The following is an 18,687-nucleotide window of genomic DNA, read 5'->3' as shown; positions in this document are numbered from 1 at the left end:
GAATATAAAAGCAGGGAGGTCTTGCTGCAACTGTACAAAGCAGTGGTGAGGCCGCAACTGGAGTACTGTGTGAAGTTTTGGTCCCCGTATTTGTGAAAGGATATATTGGCCTTGGAGGGAGTACAGAGTAGGTTCACCAGGATGATACTGGAGATGAGGGGGTTAGCTTATGAGAAGAGATTAAATAAGAACATAAGAACATAAGAAATAGGAGCAGGAGTAGGCCATCTAGCCCTTCGAGCCTGCCCCGCCATTCAATAAGATCATGGCTGATCTGTTGTGGCTCAGTTCCACTTTCCCGCCCTCTCCCCATAACCCTTAATCCCCTCTCTTATCAAGAACCCATCAACCCGCTTCTTAAAAATATTTAGCGAGGCCGCCTCCACCACTTCAACGGGCAGAGAATTCCAGAGATTCACCACCCTTTGAGTGAAGAAGTTCCTCCTCAACTCCGTTCTAAACCGCCTCCCCTTTATCTTGAGGCTGTGCCCCCTAGTCCTACTGTCTTTTTTGAGCGGGAAGAGTCTCTCCACCTCTATCCTATCCATCCCATTCATCATCTTATACGTCTCAATGAGATCTCCCCTCGTTCTTCTAAACTCTAACGAGTACAAGCCTAGTTTATTCAGCCTCTCCTCATAGCTCAATCCCCTCAACTCCGGTATCAGCCTAGTAAACCTCCTCTGCACTCCCTCCAGGGCCAAAATATCCTTGCGCAGGTGCGGCGCCCAAAACTGCACACAGTACTCCAGCTGCGGCCTCACCAATGCCCTATACAGCTGCAGCAAGACCTCCCTACTTTTATATTCAATCCCCTTCGCTATGAAGGCCAGCATCCCATTCGCCTTCCTGACCACCTGCTGCACCTGCAAGCTGGGTTTTTGCGACTCATGCACAAGGACCCCGAGGTCCCTCTGCACCGTCGCCTGCTGCAGTTTTTCGCCACGTAAGTAATAGTCCTTCCTACCATTCTTCCTACCAAAGTGGACCACCTCACACTTGCCAACATTAAATTCCATTTGCCATTTCCTGGCCCATTCGCCCAGCCTATCTAGATCCTTCTGCAGACTCTCCACACCCTCCGCACAATTTGCCTTTCCCCCAATCTTGGTGTCATCAGCAAATTTCGACACCCTGCACTCGGTTCCCTCCTGGTCTGTACTTGTTAGAGTTTAGAAGGCTGAGGGCAGATCTTATAGAGACTTACAAGATAATGAAGGGGCTAGATAGGGTAGAGGTAGAGAGATTCTTTCTGCTTAGAAAGGATAGCAGGACTAGAGGGCACAGCCTTGAAATAAGGGGGGGGGATGCAGTTTAGAACGGAGTTGAGGAGGAACTTCTTCACTCAAAGAGCGGTGAATCTCTGGAATTCTCTGCCCATTGAAGTGGTGGAGGCTACCTCGTTGAATATATTTAAGTCACAGGTAGATAGATTTCTGGTAGAAAAGGTAATTAAGGGTTATGGGGAGAAAGCAGGAAAGTGGAACTGATTCACTTCAGATCAGCCATGATGTTACTGAATGGTGGGGCAGGCTTGAGGGGTTAGATGGCCTACTCCTGCTCCTATTTCTTACATTCTTATTCCAGTAGACACTTCTGGATTCCAGTTCCAGGGTAACTGCTAGGATTGCACACAGATGACGTTTAGGCCTCGAAATCCCTTAATGACTGTACTCACATCAGGAAGTCCTGTCATTTTAGACATCTGCTCCACAGTGTACTTCACAGAATTTGGATCTCTCACATCACACTGAATTGCATGAACCTAGAAGAAAAATACAACTTCAATTTCTCCCACAAAAACGAAGATGGCAGACTAGTATAAATATGGTGTTCACTAAGTGTTCATTAGCCCATTTTATCCAAGGTCAGCAAAGTCAGGAATTAGACCTCCCACATCTCTCTGTAACAGTGGGGAAAGATAAAATTAATGGCCTAAATTTTGCAGACAGAACCACGTTCACCATTCTCTACACTTGCCAGCTATCCAGACTTTTCACAAGCTTCTGAGCAGCAATTTATTGTAATTAGAAGGTATCTGCTGCCAGGGCGAGCAACAGCCTATCTCTTCAGCTAATCCAATTGAAGCAACTTCATGTGACATGCAGTCTGAAACAGGATGTAAAAGGAAAACTATTAATTCATTGCAAAACTAAAAATAGATGGTGAAATAAAGAGGGGGAAGGAAGGAGGGTCCAATTGAGAAGATATAAAAAAGACTACTTTTTAAAAAATCTTAATTATTCATAGAATCACAGAATCTCTACTGTGTAGAAAGAGGCCATTCAGCCCATCAAGTCTGCACCAACCCTCCGGAGAACATCCACCCAAGCCCACCCTACAACCCAACGCATCCACCAGAGCTAAACCGCCTAACCTACACACTAGGGGAAATTTAGCATGGCCAATCTACCTAACCAGCACATCCTTGGGCTATGGGAGGAAACTAGAGCACCCAGAGGAAACCCACACAGACACAGGGAGAACATGCAAACTCCACACAGTAATCCAAGGCCAGAATGGAACCCGGGTCTCTGGTGCTGTAAGGCAGCACTGCTAACCGCTGCGTCACTGTGCAAATTTTAAAAATCTCCAACAATAAATTAAGTTTTCAGAGCCAGAGTTTGTTTGGCAGTAATCAGTCCTGAACTTATTAAATGGTGGTGCAGGGCTCAATGGCTGTATAGCCTACTTTTGCTCCTTTTCTTTGATGCTTTTACAATGATGATGTCAGTTAAATTCACTTACACTTGAATGCACTAAACATGTTCAATGGATAAAAGTGGATACATAAGGCAATTTCACATTCTTGTATGTATTGTACAGATTTTAATTCCGAATGTCTTTGCAGGGTACTATTGTAGTGCAGCTCATGTCAAAGTAGGGAAAAATTAGACACCAAATTCCCAACATCCTCATTTAACTACATGTGTAGACTCTGAAGTTGATGTTTGATTTACCAGTAATGGTGTGCACTGTTAGCTCCTAAATTATTGTTCCACAAAATTCGATGTGTTTTCTAATATGTCTGTATAGACAATCATCATTGGAAATATGTAGATTAAATGAAGGATACATTGTGCAAACTGCATAGCAGCTAAGGGATCAACTCAATTCAACATATCTTAAAACTCAGTTATATTTTTCTTTAAAACATTTTGGCAAAGTTCAAAGACAGCATCAGGAAATAGAGGAGAGAGAAACAAAACTAGAGTTAGGAACAGTACATTGCATGCAAAAAATCCAGAATAGGTCAGTGATCTAGGATTCACTTGTGTTATCAGAGCCATGTTTGCAAGTGACATGGGAGTGGTCCAGTATGCAGTAAAATACGAGTTTCATCATTGCTTGTATGAAAACAAGTCACACAATGACAGACAGTACTTTCAACTTTGGCGGGATGGAATGTTGACAAAACAGAAATGTTCCACCAGTTATACAGCTAAACCAATTTTCCTTTCCGTTCAAGTTACTGGGAAAAGGCAAGCATGGTATCCACAAGTAACTGATCCAGCAGTACCAGCGTACCTCATCTTTCGAATCCACTCAGTATCACAGTCATCTCCAAGACATACAACACTCCTCGGACTGCTGTTCTCACCACGTCCTGAGATCCACGCTCAGCCATGCACTGCCATATGCACACTCTCAATCTCTCTCTCCAGCAGCATCGACTCATTCTTTCTAAAAACTGTCCTGGTCTCCAGTTTCACTTCATTCTTTGTTTCTTCCTACACATCAACAAGAAACCTTTTCTCTTCCTTTTAGGTGTTAAGGGACGCAAGCTGCAACAATTCATCGCCTCCTCCTGTCTCTTGGACTCCATCCCTCCTATTCACCATACCCCCCGACCTCTCCGTCTCTGAAGCTGTGCGTGCTGTACTCAGCAAAGGACTCGGCTTTGTACCCTTACACTCTCATGTTAATGAATTTCATGCTCGACATGATGCTGAACTCTTCTTCCACTGCCTTTGGCTCCGTGCTCACTTCTTTGGACTGGAGTCCTCTCCCTGTTCAGCAGATCCTATTACTCAATTCCAGCATTCCCCTCCATCTAGACCCTCTCTCTGGCCTCTTACCTACTCTTGATCTTTTCATTGAGAACTATCAGTGTGATATTAGCCTTCTCAATTTCTCCATTCCTCTCAATCACTCTAACTTGTCTCCTTCCGAACTGGCTGCACTTTGCTCTCTTCAGACCAACCCTGACCTTATCATCAAATCCGCCAAGGGCGGTGCTGTTGTTGTCTGGCATTCAGGCCACTATCTCGCAGAGGCTGAGCACCAACTCTTAGATGCTTCCTCCTTCTCCCCCAGACCAAGACTCAACCATCAAACATCAAGTCACTGTTTCCAGGACTGTCAATGACATCATCTCCTCCATAGATCTTCCCTCCACAGCTTTCAACCTCATGGTCTCCCAACCTTGGACAGCTCCCTTCTACCTCTTTCCCAAAAATCCACAAACAGGACTGCCGCACAAGGCCCTTTATGTCAGCCTATTCCTGCCCCACTAAACTCATTTCCTCCATTCTCTCTCTTCTTGCTTGGTCCCTTCCCACCTACATCTGCAATTCGTCCAATGTCCCACAAGATATCAATGATTCCAGTTCCCCGGCCCAAACCTCTCATCTTTACCACGGATGTCCAGTCCCTCTACACCTCCATTCCTCACCAGGATGGCCTCAAAGCTCTTCGTTTCTTCCTCAAACAGAAGTCTGAACAATCCCCATCCACCACCACTCTCCTCTGTCTGGCTGAACTGGTTCTCTCATTCAACAATTTCTCCTTTAACTATCTCACTTCCTCCAAGTAAAAGGTGTGGCTATGAGCACCCACACGGTAATGCCTGTCTCTTTGAGTTATGTGGAGCATTCTTCGTTTCAGTCCTACTCCGGCCTTCTCCCACAACTCCTTTTATCAGTACATTGACAACTACTTCGGTGTCTAGAGCTAGGAAAGTTTTTTCAATTTTGCTTCCAATTTTCACTCTATCACCATCACATGGTCCATTTCTGTCACTTCTCTTCGCTTCCTTGACCTCTCTATTTAGTGATAAACTGTACTCTAGTATCATTTACAAACCAACCAACTCCCACAACCTGACAACAACATTTCACACACCACATCTTGTAAGGACTCCATCCCATTCCTTCAGTTCCTTCACTGCATCTGGTCTGATGATGCTGCTTTCCAAAATAGCAGTGCCAATAGGTCTTTCTTCTTCCTTAATCGTGGTTTTCCACCCACTATAGTTGGCAGGGCTCTCAACCACATCCAACACGTTCATCAGACAACTGTTCTCATCCCTCCGAGAACCAGGATTAGGTCCCCTTATCCTCACATTTCACCCCACCAGTCCCCACATTCAAAGGATTATCCTCCGCCATTCCCACCAACTCCAGCACGATGACACTCCCAACACATCTTGCCCTCACACCAGCTTTCAACATTCCATAGGGACCACTTGCTCCAGAACATCAAGGTCCACTCCTCCATCACACCCAACACCTCACCCCCTGCCCTCAGCACCTTCCCATGCAACCGTAGAACACCTGCCCCTTTACCTCCTCATTGCTCATCGTCCCAGGTCATAAACACCTCTTTCAGGTGAAGCAGCACTTCACATGCACCTCCTTCAATTTGGTCTAATGCATTCACTGTTCCAAATGTGGTCTACTCTACATTGGAGAGGCCAAACATAGACTGTGACCACTTTACTGGACACCTTCGGTCTATTTGCAAGCAGGACCCAGACCTTCCTATTGCTTGCCACTTCAACACATCTACTGTCCACATATCCATCTTTTGCAATGTTCTAGCAAACCTCAATGCATACTGGAGGAACACCACCTCATCTTCTGATTAAGCACCTTACAGCCTTCTGGACTGAATATTGAGTTCAATAACTTCGCTCCTCTACCTTTACCCCATTTCCATTCATTTTATTTCATTTAATTGCATCTCATTCACCCATTTTATCAAGCTTTTCACTTCTATTTTTCCACTTCTCCATTCCATACCCTGCTCCCTGCTTCCCCCCACCCCCTTGTGCAATTGCCATATTTCTCAGGCAGTCCTTTAACAATTTGTACCTCTGATCTGCCATTCCCGCATTCTGATCACTTAATGGACACTTTCAGCACCTTCTGTATCCTCACTTACATTCCTTTTGTCCAATTTCACAACCCCACCGCCCTCCTCACCCCAACACTATAAATCTCTGCGGATTCTCGATGAAGGGTCAACTAGATGTGAAACATTGACTCTATTCTCTCCCCACAGATGCTGTCAAACCTACTGAGATTTTCCAGCATTTTCTGTTAATGCTAGTGTCCTGTCAGTTTTACCTTGGTTGTGGCAAATAGCCCAATTCCAAACCTTATATAAAGTATTGAGCTTTATTTATCTGTACATTAGAATTAAAACCTCATCTTGGCTAACTGGCAACACTTGACTACTTGAAACTCAGCTGGTCCTGGCATTCCAGTCAAATGACACAGTAAAATAACTTCACTCCTGTGGAAAATGTGGCAAACTCCCAAATCATATAATATAATGGGAATTGAAGCAAACTTAACCCTTGTATTATTTCTGCATATAGATAAAGTAAATATTTAAATTATGCACTTATAAAAAAGAGAACTATGTCAATACCTTGGTAAATTAATCGTACCCAGAAGGGAAGCAGGGAAACTGAGAAATAATGCATACGATAGTCTTTGTGCTGAAATCATTCTGGTGAATTGCAGAACACAACACCAGACAATATTCTGAAAACACCGCAGTTTAGTACTGAGGGAGGTACCATCATTCAAAACCCTTAAGCTACGCTGAGTGAGAGGCGGCACGGTGCCACAGTGGTCAGCTCTGCAGCCTCACAGTGACATGGATCTGGGTTTGATTCCCGGTTTTGGTCACTGTCTGTGTGGAGTTTGTATGTTCTCCCCATGTCTGTGTGGGTTTCCACCGGGTGCTCCAGTTTACTCCCACAATCCGAAAGCTGTGCTGGTTAGGTGCATTGGCCATACTAAATTCTCCATCAGTGTACGCAAACAGGTGCCAGACTGTGGTGACTCAGGGATTTTCACAGTAACTTCATTGCAGTGTGAATGTAAGCCTACTTGTGACTAAATAAATAAACTTTACTTTCATAGACTGCAGTGAAACTATCCTGTTATTTTTTAAGAAAACTGTAAATCCATTCTTTATCCACGTAACCAGAGGGTGCCATGCCTCTTCCTAGATATAAAACCTTTGCAGATGTTGAATGACATAATTCAGCAGTTTCTATTTTTGCTTGAAGTCTTCAGTTAGTGCTTAAACTGAAAATCAGCTGTAAAGACTGGGACAAGATGAAAAATTGAAGCTAATTACAGATTTTAAAAAGTCATTTATGGGATGTAGGCATCGCTGGCTGGGTAATAAGAACATAAGAAATAGGAGCAGGAGTAGGCTATCTAGCCCTTCGAGCCTGCCCCGCCATTCAATAACATCATGGCTGATCTGTCGTGGCTCAGTTCCACTTTCCCGCCCTCTCCCCATAACCCTTAATCCCCTTGCCTATCAAAAACCTATCAACCCGCGTCTTAAATATATTTAGCGAGGCAGCCTCCACCACTTCAACAGGCAGAGAATTCCAGAGATTCACCACCCTTTGAGTGAAGAAGTTCCTCCTCAACTCCATTCTAAACCGCCCGCCCTTTATCTTGAGGCTGTGCCCTCTAGTCCTACTGTCCTTTCTGAGCAGGAAGAGCCTCTCCACCTCTATCCTATCCATCCCATTCATCATCTTATATGTCTCAATGAGATCGCTCCTCATTCTTCTAAACTCTAACGAGTAAAAGCCGAGTTTATTCAGCCTCTCCTCATAGTTCAACCCCCTCAACTCCGGTATCAGCCTAGTAAACCTCCTCTGCACTCCCTCCAAGGCCAAAATATCCTTGCGTAAGTGCAGCGACCCAAACTGCACACAGTACTCCAGCTGCGGCCTCACCAGTGCCCTATACAGTTGCAGCAGGACCTCCCTACTTTTATATTCAATCCCCCTCGCTATGAAGGCCAGCATCCCATTCGCCTTCCTGACCACCTGCTGCACCTGCAGGCTGGGTTTTTGCGACTCATGCACAAGGACCCCGAGGTCCCTCTGCACCGTCACATGCTGTAGTTTTTCACCACGTAAGTAATAATCCTTCCTACCATTATTCCTACCAAAGTGGACAACTTCGCACTTGCTAATATTAAATTCCATTTGCCAGTTCCTGGCCCATTCGCCCGGCCTATCTAGATCTTTCTGCAGACGCTCCACACCCTCCGCACAATTTGCCGTTCCACCAATCTTGGTGTCATCAGCAAATTTTGACACCATACACTTGGTTCCCTCCTCCAGATCATCTATATAAATGGTAAATAGCTGAGGCCCCAGCACCGACCCCTGGGGCACTCCACTAGTCACCATCCGCCAATCCGAATAGCACCCATTGACCCCCACTCTCTGCCTATTTGACAGCCAATCCCCTATCCACGCTAACACCCTACCCCCAACTCCATGCCCTCTCCATGTCAGCATTTTTTGCCCACCCTAGCGGAAGAGATAATTTGTGAAGTACCCAAGCACCAAGACTCTCATCTGAATTTAACATCCAATTTTATCTTGTACGAGTTGCAACTAACTGATGCTTATTTCAGTGTCATGCAGAAGCTGATACAAGTAGATTTCTAGACAATGAGAAACAAAGCATGTTTCTAAACAATGAGAAACATAGCATGTAAGGTGGATTGGTTCCTATACTGCACTTTGTTTAACACAAGAATATTTTGTTTACGTTAACAGTGAAAATATCACCCAGCGTACTAGTATATTGCTGCTAATAGTGTTGCCTACTTAAAATTGCAATAACATCACTTAATCTTTTGCTGGACAAATCATTCCAATGATGGTGACGGCATTTTATATTCAAAGACTGTAGTTGTTCACCCACTAAAATTTTAAAACATTTTGACTCCAGTAATATAGCACATTTAATGGCATGTTACCATTCAAATGAAAAGTGAAGTTGGGAAAACAGCAGTAGCCATGATAATAACAATAATAAGAACAAAAACATCTTTGGCTAACAATTAAACTTAATTAATGTGCAATGACTGTCCTCAAAAATTATAAATTTGCAATTTTTTAAAAACATAATTTGAAATCTTTGTCCAGTGCAAAAGCAAAATACTTGGTCGCTGAGATCTGAAAAAAATACAAAGTGCTAGAAAAACTCAGCATGTCTGGTGGCATCTGCAGAGAAGGAAACAGAGTTAATGTTGAGTCCAATATTATTTTTCTTTCGAGCTCATAATTTATATAATGTTTTACAAAAATTAAAGGGATTGAATGATAATTTTAGAGGTACAAAACTTGGAAAGATGATCAAATTTTCTCTTACATACTAATGTAATTTGATTGACAAATTTTAGGTGACAACTGGATTGATTGAATGTATTACCCAAGCTCCAGAGGGTAGAATTTTGAAAACTGACACAAACAAAACCACGTGCAGGGCAGTCAGGGCTACATAAACATTAGATTCACTTGTTAGTCTGGGTTATTTTTAAACTCAAACTATAACCATGTACCTGGTTTCCAGTTTGCAGTGAGATTTCTTCTGCTGTCTGCTTCAAAACATCCAACTTTCTGGAAGGCAAATTTTTAAAATGCAATTATTTGATTAATTTGCAGTTACAGAACAAAGTAATTTAACAGAGTCTCTTATATTGAATGCAAAGATCAAAACTTTTAACAACTTCAACCATTAATTGATTACTGAGTCACACTTCCTTATTTAGTGCTGAGCAAAATATTTCACCATTTCCTCAGGCTCACAAAGCTTGGAGGCGAATTTTCCCATTCTGCAGGCCGTGGGAATTGTAGCAGGCAAGGGGTAGACCATAGAAAGGTCCACTGACCTCAGGTGGGATTTTCTAGTTTCTGGATGAGCGCAGCTGGAAAATCCTGTCCACAACCTTAAGTATGGCTGGCATACAAGTTGCTCCATCCACTCAGACCTGGCCAGACCACACAAGAATTGGAAGCATGAGTAGGCAATTCAGCCCCTCAAGCCCACACCGCCATTCAAAACGATCATGACTAATCATGTTTCAGCCTCAACTCCACTTTCCTGCCCTTTCTCCATAACCCTTCAATCTGTTACTAATTTAAAAATCCATCCATCTCTTCCTTAAATTTACTCAATGTTCTAGCATCCACCACACATTGTGGCTGTGAATTCCACAGATTAATAACCCTTTGAGAGAAGTACCTCTCATCTCTATTTTAAATCTGCTACTCCTTATCCTAAAACTATGACCTTCCATTCTGGATGCCTTGCTTTCCTCAGCCAAATGGTCCAGTTTCTAGGATAAATCTGTGAGGAAAAGATAATTCCAAACTCCTTTCCCAACCAACTACTGGCTACCGCCTTAAGTCTTTTTGCTCCAAATCTAAATCCTCATATTTAAACAGTGTGAGGTATTTATGAATTTTTTTTAGTTTCCAACACAAAGATCATGTGTTCAGTTGTCTTGTCTGCTGCTTTATTAAATAAAGAACGAAAAGAACAAAGAACAAAACAGCCCGGGAAACAGGCCCTTCAGCCCAATGAGCCCGTGCCACCATTTTAACACCACAAGTCCCCCCCTCTACCCATGGCCCTTATCTATTGTTTTATGGCCATCCACATCTCGATTCTATTACTTGAGCACATAATTTAGACACATCAGTGCAATACTCAAAGTTCTGCATTGTCAGAGATACTAAACACAATTTTTCAGCCCCGCACACAGATGATTCAGTCCCTCCCAAAGCCAATAGACTTTTGGCTGGGCTGCTGAATCTCCTGTGTTGGGTCCCATTATGATGGGGCAACAAGTCAACAACAAAATGGGTGGCTTTCAGATGCCCTCCCTTTGCCCCGCTCTTTCCAATGCCAGGTCCTTCTATCCAGCCTCCTAAAAGGCAATACCCCCTACCAGCAACCCCGCCATCCAGATCCAAGCAAACCAGAAGGCGTGCTTTTATTCCCTGCTGGCTGCTTGTATGGTGTGATGAGTCTGTTAAAGAGAGCACATGGCAGCAGGCACAAAGGCCATCTAGAAGCCTGTGTCTCTCAGACTTAATTAGGGCAGAGACAGGAAGGCAAGGAGGAGCCAATCCCTTGTGCCTGATTAACTGCCCCTTCCATATTCAGACCTGCCTTGAAGGGATATATTAAATTCCACACATTGATTCAAGATATCAGACAGTTCAGAAGTGTACTGTAATAACCTGCTCAAATCTTGCTCGGTTGATTTTTTTATTTAGCTTAAATAGGTAACTGGGAAAGGCAGATGTGACTACAATGTATTGCATTTAAACAAAATTAAAGCATTCACTGTGTAACGTCATCTACTTACCTACTCGCAATAACACATTCAGCACCCAGCGATGACAGGGCAGTGGTCATTCCTTTCCCAAGTCCAGTACCTCCACCAGTGATAAAGGCCACTTTACCCTTAAAGGTTCCAGCAGGTAGCATCAGTGTTTTCATTTCAGGGAACCTCACATTTTGAGCAGAGTCATTATTTTGGTACAGCACCTTTGTTCCTTGATTGAAAAACTGCAGACAAAAATAGAATGCTATGAACAGCTCTCTCAAGCCAACAGTATCTTTATCAGTATATTTTTTATTGGTGATATAAGTGCCTTAAATTATATCAGTCGACTAAGAGCAAAATGAAGGAGAAGGGAGGTTTCATTTGATCTTGGTCTTTGAAGTATACTTGGGATTGGAGAACACTTAAGCTCCCAGTCTTCCACATCCAATCCTGAATGGTAGTGGACGATTAAACAACTAACTGGAGGAGAAGGTCTCACAAGGCTGAAGCATTTGCGACCATCATCAGCCAGAAGACAGCTTGGTATCCAGCGTCACAGATGCCAGTCTTTTTGATTCACACCATATTATATCAAGAAATTGCTGAAGGCACCGGAGACAGCAAAGGCTCTGGGTCCTGACAACATTCTGGTAGTAGTACTGAAGACTTAAACTCCAGAACTAGTCACATCCCTAGCCAAGCTGCTCCAGTGCTGCTACAAAAGTGGCATCTACCCAACAATGTGAAAAATTGCCCAGATAAGTTCTGTCAACAAAAAGCAGGAAAAGCAAAACCACCCAAATACCGATCCATCAGTCTTCTCTTGATCATCAGCAAAGGGATGAAAGGTGTTGTGCCTCACATAAAAGTCATGACTGTGATGGAATACTGTCCACTTGTCTGGATGAGTGCAGCTCGACATCAGATTGAGCGAGAAAAGACAAAGTGCCATACTAGACTTTTAGTGTTAGGCAAAGGTAATTATACGGGCCTGAAAAAAAAAAGAGTTGGCCCAAGTAAACTGGACATAAATAATTCAGGGCAGAACAGTTGAGGAACAATAATGTTGGCAAGTGCGAGGTGGTCCACTTTGGTAGGAATAATGGTAGGAAGGATTATTACTTACGTGGCGAAAAACTGCAGCAGGTGACGGTGCAGAGGGACCTCGGGGTCCTTGTGCATGAGTCGCAAAAACCCAGCCTGCAGGTGCAGCAGGTGGTCAGGAAGGCAAATGGGATGCTGGCCTTCATAGCGAGGAGGGTTGAATATAAAAGTAGGGAGGTCTTGCTGTGGCTGTATAGGGCATTGGTGAGGCCGCAGCTGGAGTACTGTGTGCAGTTTTGGGCGCCGTACTTACGCAAGGATATTTTGGCCTTGGAGGGAGTGCAGAGGAGGTTTACTAGGCTGACGCTGGAGTTGAAGGGGTTGAGCTATGAGGAGAGGCTGAATAAACTAGGCTTGTACTCGTTACAGTTTAGAAGAATGAGGGGAGATCTCATTGAGACATATAAGATGATGAATGGGATGGATAGGATAGAGGTGGAGAGACTCTTCCTGCTCAGAAAGGACAGTAGGACTAGGGGACACAGCCTCAAGATAAAGGGGGGGGCGGTTTAGAACGGAGTTGAGGAGGAACTTCTTCACTCAAAGGGTGGTGAATCTCTGGAATTCTCTGCCCGTTGAAGTGGTGGAGGCTACCTCGCTAAATATTTTTAAGACGCGGGTTGATGGGTTTTTGATAAGAGAGGGGATTAAGGGTTATGGGAAGAGGGCGGGAATGTGGAACTGAGCCACGACAGATCAGCCATGATCTTATTTAATGGCAGGGCAGGCTCGAAGGGCTAGATGGCCTACTCCTGCTCCTATTTCTTATGTTCTTATGTCCTAGGAGACAGTAAGGAATAAGATCATCCATGGCTAGACAAGGAAGTTAAAGAGGCCATAAAGCCAAAAACTCGAGCATAACAAACTGCAAAAGCAAGCGATAAACTGGAGGATTGGGATAACTTTATGGTTTAGCAAAAGGCTTCTTAAAATAGAATCAAAAGAGGCAAGAAGATTTACAAAAGGAAACTAATAGAAAACGTAAATACACATACCAAAATCTTCTACAAGTATATAAAGAGGAAGAAAATAAGTAAAACAAATGTCCCTTTAGAGGGCAATATTTGTGAGGTATTAATGGGGAACAGGGGTGGCGGAGGCACTAAATAAATATTTTGCCTCTGTCTTCACAGTAGAGAATAATGAGAATTTTCTGAAAACTGTTGTTAATGCGGAGGAACTTTATGCAACAACCATCAGCAGGGAGAAGATAATGAATAAATTAATGGAATTAAAGGCAGATAAGTCTCCAGGACCTGATGACCTGAATCCTAGGGGATTAAAGACGACGGCAGCAGAGATACTGGATGCATTGGTTGTGATATTTCAAAATTCTGTGGATTCTGGTAAGGTTCCAGTGGTTTGGAAACACACTAATGTAGTGGGGCAAAATGCAGGAAACTATAGGCCTGCTAGTTTGATCTCTGTAGTGGGAAAGTTGCTGGAATCAATCACTGAGGAGATGAATGAGCATTTGGTAAAGGTAAGTCATGCTTGACAAACTTGTTCGAGTTCCTTGAGGACATGGAGTGGCAGAGTGGCACAGTGGTTAGCCCTACTGCCTCACAGCACCAGGAACCCAGATTCAATTCTGGCCTCGGGTCACTGTTTATGTGGAGCTTGCACACTCTCCCTGTACCTCTGTGAGTTTCCCCCGGGTGCTCCAATTTCCTCCTACAGTTCAAAGATGTGCAGGTTAGGTTAATTGGCCTTGCCAAATTGCCCCTTAGTGTCAGGGGGACTAGCAAGGTAAATACATGGGGTTACGGGGATAGGGCCTGTGTGGGATTGATGTTAATGCAGGCTCAATGGGCCAAATGGCTTCTTTCTGCACTGTAGGGATTCTCGGGCATAACCAACAAGGTGGATAGTGAGGAACCTGTGAATGTAGTATATCTGGAGTTCCAGAAGACCTTTGACAAGATGCCACATAAAAGACTGATCCAGAAGGTGATATCACAGAGGAATTGGGGATAGAGTACTGGATTGGATTAAGTATTGGCTGACTGACAGAAAGCAGAGGGTTAGGATAAATAGGTCCTCTTCTGGCTGGCAAAATGTAACTAGCGGGGTGCCGCAGTGGTCAGTCCTTGGACCTCAACTGTTTACAATCTATAACTGGAGGGAAGAACGTGGGAGACCAGCCAGGAATGGGCTAGAATATTCAGGAACCAAGGTAATGTAGACAGCATGCGATAGACAGCATGGTTTTGTATGAGAGAGCTCATGTCTCACTAATTTAATTGAGATTTTTAAGGAGTTGACAAAAATGATTGACAAGGGAAGGGCTATGGATGTTGTCTACATGGACTTCAGTAAAGCATTCGACATGGTCCCTCATGGCAAGATTAAATCTCACGGGATCGGGGTAAACTAGCTAGATGGATTCAGGACTGGTTTGGCTATAAAAGTCATGATGTGGAGATGCTGGTGTTGGACTGGGGTAAACACAGTAAAAAGTCTCACAACACCAGGTTAAAGTCCAACCTCTGAAGTTGGACAGTGATGGAAGGGTGTTTTTCTGAATGAAAGTCTAACTAGTGATGTCCCATGGAGAATAGTGCTGGGACCTCTGCTGTTTATAATATGACTTGGAAAAAAACGTAATTGGTCTGATTAGCAAGTTTGTGGATGATACTAAGATTGGCGGAGTTGCAGATAACGATGAAGATTATCAGAGAATACAGCAGGCTATAGATTGGCTGGAAAAATGGGTGAAGAAATGGCAGATGGAATTTAATCCAAACAGATGCAAGGTGATGCATTTTAGTAGATACAATTCAGGTGGGAGCTACAAAATAAATGGCAGAACTATCAGGGGCATAGATGCACAGAGATCTGGGAGTACAGGTCTACAGATCCTTAAAAATGGCAGCCCAGGTAGAAAAGGTGGTGAAGAAAGCATTTGGCATGCTTGCCTTCATTGGATGGGGCATCATGTATAAAAGTTGGCAAATTATGTTACAGTTGTATAAAACATTGATTAGGCCACATTTGCAATACTGTGTCCAATTCTGGTCACCACACTACCAGAAGGATGTGGGAGCTTTGGAGAGAGTACAGAAAAGGTTTATCAGGATGTTGCCTGGTATGGAGGGTATTAGCTATGAGGAGAGCTTGATTAAACTGAGATTGTTCTCTCTGAAAAGATGGAGGCTGAGGGGCGACCTGATAGAAGTTTATAAAATTATGAGGGGTCTAGATAGGGTAAACAGTTGGAAGCTTTTTTCTCCAGGGCAGAAATGACAATTACAAGGGAGCACAAGTTCAAGATAACGGGGGTGGGGTTCAGTGGAGATGTGTGGGGCAAGATTTTACGTACAGGGTGGTGGGGGCCTGGAATACATTGTCAAGTGAGGTGGTTGAGGCATTGCATTAGCTACATTTAATACTCATCTTGATCGGCATATAAACAAGTGAGGAATAGAGAGGGGGATATAAGCAATTGGTCTAGATAGGACAACGTGATCGGCGCAGGCTTGGTGGGCTGAAGGGTCTGTTCCCATGCTGTACTGTTCTTTGTGTAGGTACGAATAAGGGTGTCAGATGATTGGTGCGCTGAGACAAGATCAATGTTACATAAGTGGAAACAGACAGTCAAAGTAATGGCACAAATGCAGTCAGAAGCTCGCCTTGAGGTTATGAACCAGTACGGAGCCAGTAGTTAGGAGCAGAAATTGAAAATCAATAGATTCTCTGGTTATTTATTTCACTTTTGTTAGTAGGGGCCCTTTTTGTACATTTAACTGCCACATTGTTCACATTATAAATAGTCACCATACTTCAAAGGAATGAACACAGGACATGGGGTGGCAAAGGCCAAGAGTGGTATCATCGCTAGACTATTAATCCAGAAACTCAGCTAATGTTCTGGGACCCAGGTTCGAATCCCACCACAGATGGTGGAATTTGAATTCAATCAAAAAAAATCTGGAATTAAGATTCTACTGATGACCATGAGCAATTGTTGATTGTCAGAAAAAACCCATCTGGTTCACTAATTTTCTTTAGAACAGATATATGCCGTCCTTACCTGGCCTGGCCTACATGTGACTCCAGATCCACTGCTGTGTGGTTGACTCTCAACTGCCCTCCAAGGGCAACTAAGGATGGGCAATAAATACTCACCAGCCTACGACACCCATGTCCCATGAATTAATTTTAAAAAATTACAAAGTTCAGAAGGGAATTGGCAGAACAAATAAGAGAAGCAAAAAGACAGATTATAAGAATAAACATACAGCTAACTTAAAAAGGAAATCCACAAGTCTCTTATAGACATACGCATAGTAAAAAGATTGTAAAAGGAGTGGGACCCATTAGGGATCAAAAAATGAGGTGCCATGCTGGGGCATTAATACCTCACCTTGCCAAGGAAGATACTGCTGCCTAGGTCATGATGAAAAATGAGGTAGTTCAGAGACATGAATTATTTAAAATTGATAAGGGGATGGTATCAGATAGGCTCTCTATGCTTAAATGTTGATAAGACACCAGGAACAGATTGTCTATATGGATACACAAGAGAGCATGGCAATTGAAGATGCACTAGTCGTCCCATCTTCTTTAGATTCTGAGTAGTGCTAGAAGACTGGAGCATTGCAAATATTTTTACCCTTGTTCAAAACAGCAAGTAAAAGTAAAGCCTGTAACTACAGGCTAGTCAGTTTAACCTTAATAGTTGCAAAGTTTCCAAGAAACAATGATAATTTGGAACAAAATAATGCAATTAACAAAGTCAGCACAGATTTGTTAAGGGAAAATTGTGTTTAACTAACTAGATTTTCTTATTGACGTAACAGACAGATGGATGATGCTGTTGTCTATATGAATTCCAAAAGGCATTTTGCAAGTCCACATAGACCAGCACGAGTTAGAGCCCATGCAATCAAAGCAACAATCAATATGGATATGAAATTGGCCGAGTGATAAGAAACAGAAAGTGGTAATTTTAGACTAGAGGAAAGTTTATAGTAAAAGTTTCCCATGGATTGGTATAAGGATTCCCTCCCTTCCTTATATTGCTTAATGATCTAGATCTTGGCGTACAGGGCACCATTTCAAAACATGAAAGTATTATGAACAACGAGAGAATAGTTTGAACTTCGGAAGGACATAGGTTGGTGGACGAGGCAAACAAGTGGCAGGTAAAATTGAATAGAACGAATTATGAAATGATTCGTTTTGGTCAGAAGAACCAAGTTCCAAAGTGGGTACAGGATGTATCTGTGTGTGTCACTGAAGGTGACAGGACATGTTGATAGCACATGTCCTATCATCATATGAAGCATATGACATCCTGAACTTTATCAATGGAGGCACTGAGTACAAGAGCAAAGTTATGAGGTAGGCAAAAAGTGGAGTTGAGGCCAGAATCAGATCATCCATGATCTTACTGAATTGCAGAGCAAATTTGAGAGCCAAATGGACTTCTGCACCTAATTCATATGCATGTCTATGTTTTAAACTTGCATAAAATACTGGCATCGCCTCAACTGGGATTTTGTATCCAGTTCCGAGCATCATGCTTTGGGTGGATGCAAAAGCAGAAAGGATGCAGAAAAGAATCACGAGGATAATGAACTTTAGATGCCGAGATTGGAGAAGTTAGAACTATTCGCCTTGAAAATCATAAGGACTTGATATATAGATTGGACAGCACAGTTGCCAACACTGCTGCTTCACAGCACCAGGGGCCTGGGTTCAATTCCCAACTTGGGTCACTGTCTGTGTGGAGTTTGCACATTCTCTCCTTATCTGCATGCGTTTCCTCCAGGTGCTCCAGTTTCCTCCTACATTCTGAAATTCATGCTGGTTAGGTGCACTGACCCGAAAAGGCACCAGACTGTGGTGACTAGGGGGAAGTTTGACAGTAACTTCATTGCAATGTTAATGTAAGGCTCACTTGTGACTAATAAATAAACTTTAATAAACAACAGGCACCAGTGTATGGCAACTAAGGGATTTTCACAGTAGCTTCACTGCAGCACTAACATAAGCCTATTCATGATACTAAACTTTAAAAAACTCATGGAGTCAGGACAGAGTGGAAGGGAATTGAGAACAAGAGCACAGAGATCTAAGGTAATTGACAGCCAGTAGTTAAGATCTGGAAAGTACAACTTGAGATTGTGGTGGAGGCAAATTCAACCAAGAGAAATTGAGCTATAAGACTATAGAGAAAAG

The 18,687-nt window shown here is 43.1% G+C and overlaps 1 protein-coding gene across 1 annotated transcript in view; it reads right to left on the bottom strand.

Moving 5' to 3' along the window:
• Nucleotides 1–18,687, bottom strand: part of decr1 (2,4-dienoyl CoA reductase 1, mitochondrial) — a 41,480-nt gene that overhangs the window by 22,240 nt on the left and 553 nt on the right. Inside the window, exons 2-4 of the mRNA XM_080194388.1 lie at nucleotides 11,437–11,639; nucleotides 9,622–9,679; nucleotides 1,679–1,765 (exon numbers count right to left, since the gene is read on the bottom strand). Coding sequence (XP_080050514.1) covers nucleotides 1,679–1,765; nucleotides 9,622–9,679; nucleotides 11,437–11,639 — 348 coding nt within the window. The remainder of the gene's footprint in view (nucleotides 1–1,678; nucleotides 1,766–9,621; nucleotides 9,680–11,436; nucleotides 11,640–18,687) is intronic.

Source organism: Carcharhinus amblyrhynchos, chromosome 8, assembly GCF_965287045.1.
Source record: "Carcharhinus amblyrhynchos chromosome 8, sCarAmb.v2.hapA, whole genome shotgun sequence".
Lineage (NCBI taxonomy): Eukaryota > Metazoa > Chordata > Chondrichthyes > Carcharhiniformes > Carcharhinidae > Carcharhinus > Carcharhinus amblyrhynchos.
The sequence above is the reverse complement of the archived record's forward strand: the minus strand, read 5'-3'. Positions and strand labels throughout refer to the sequence as shown.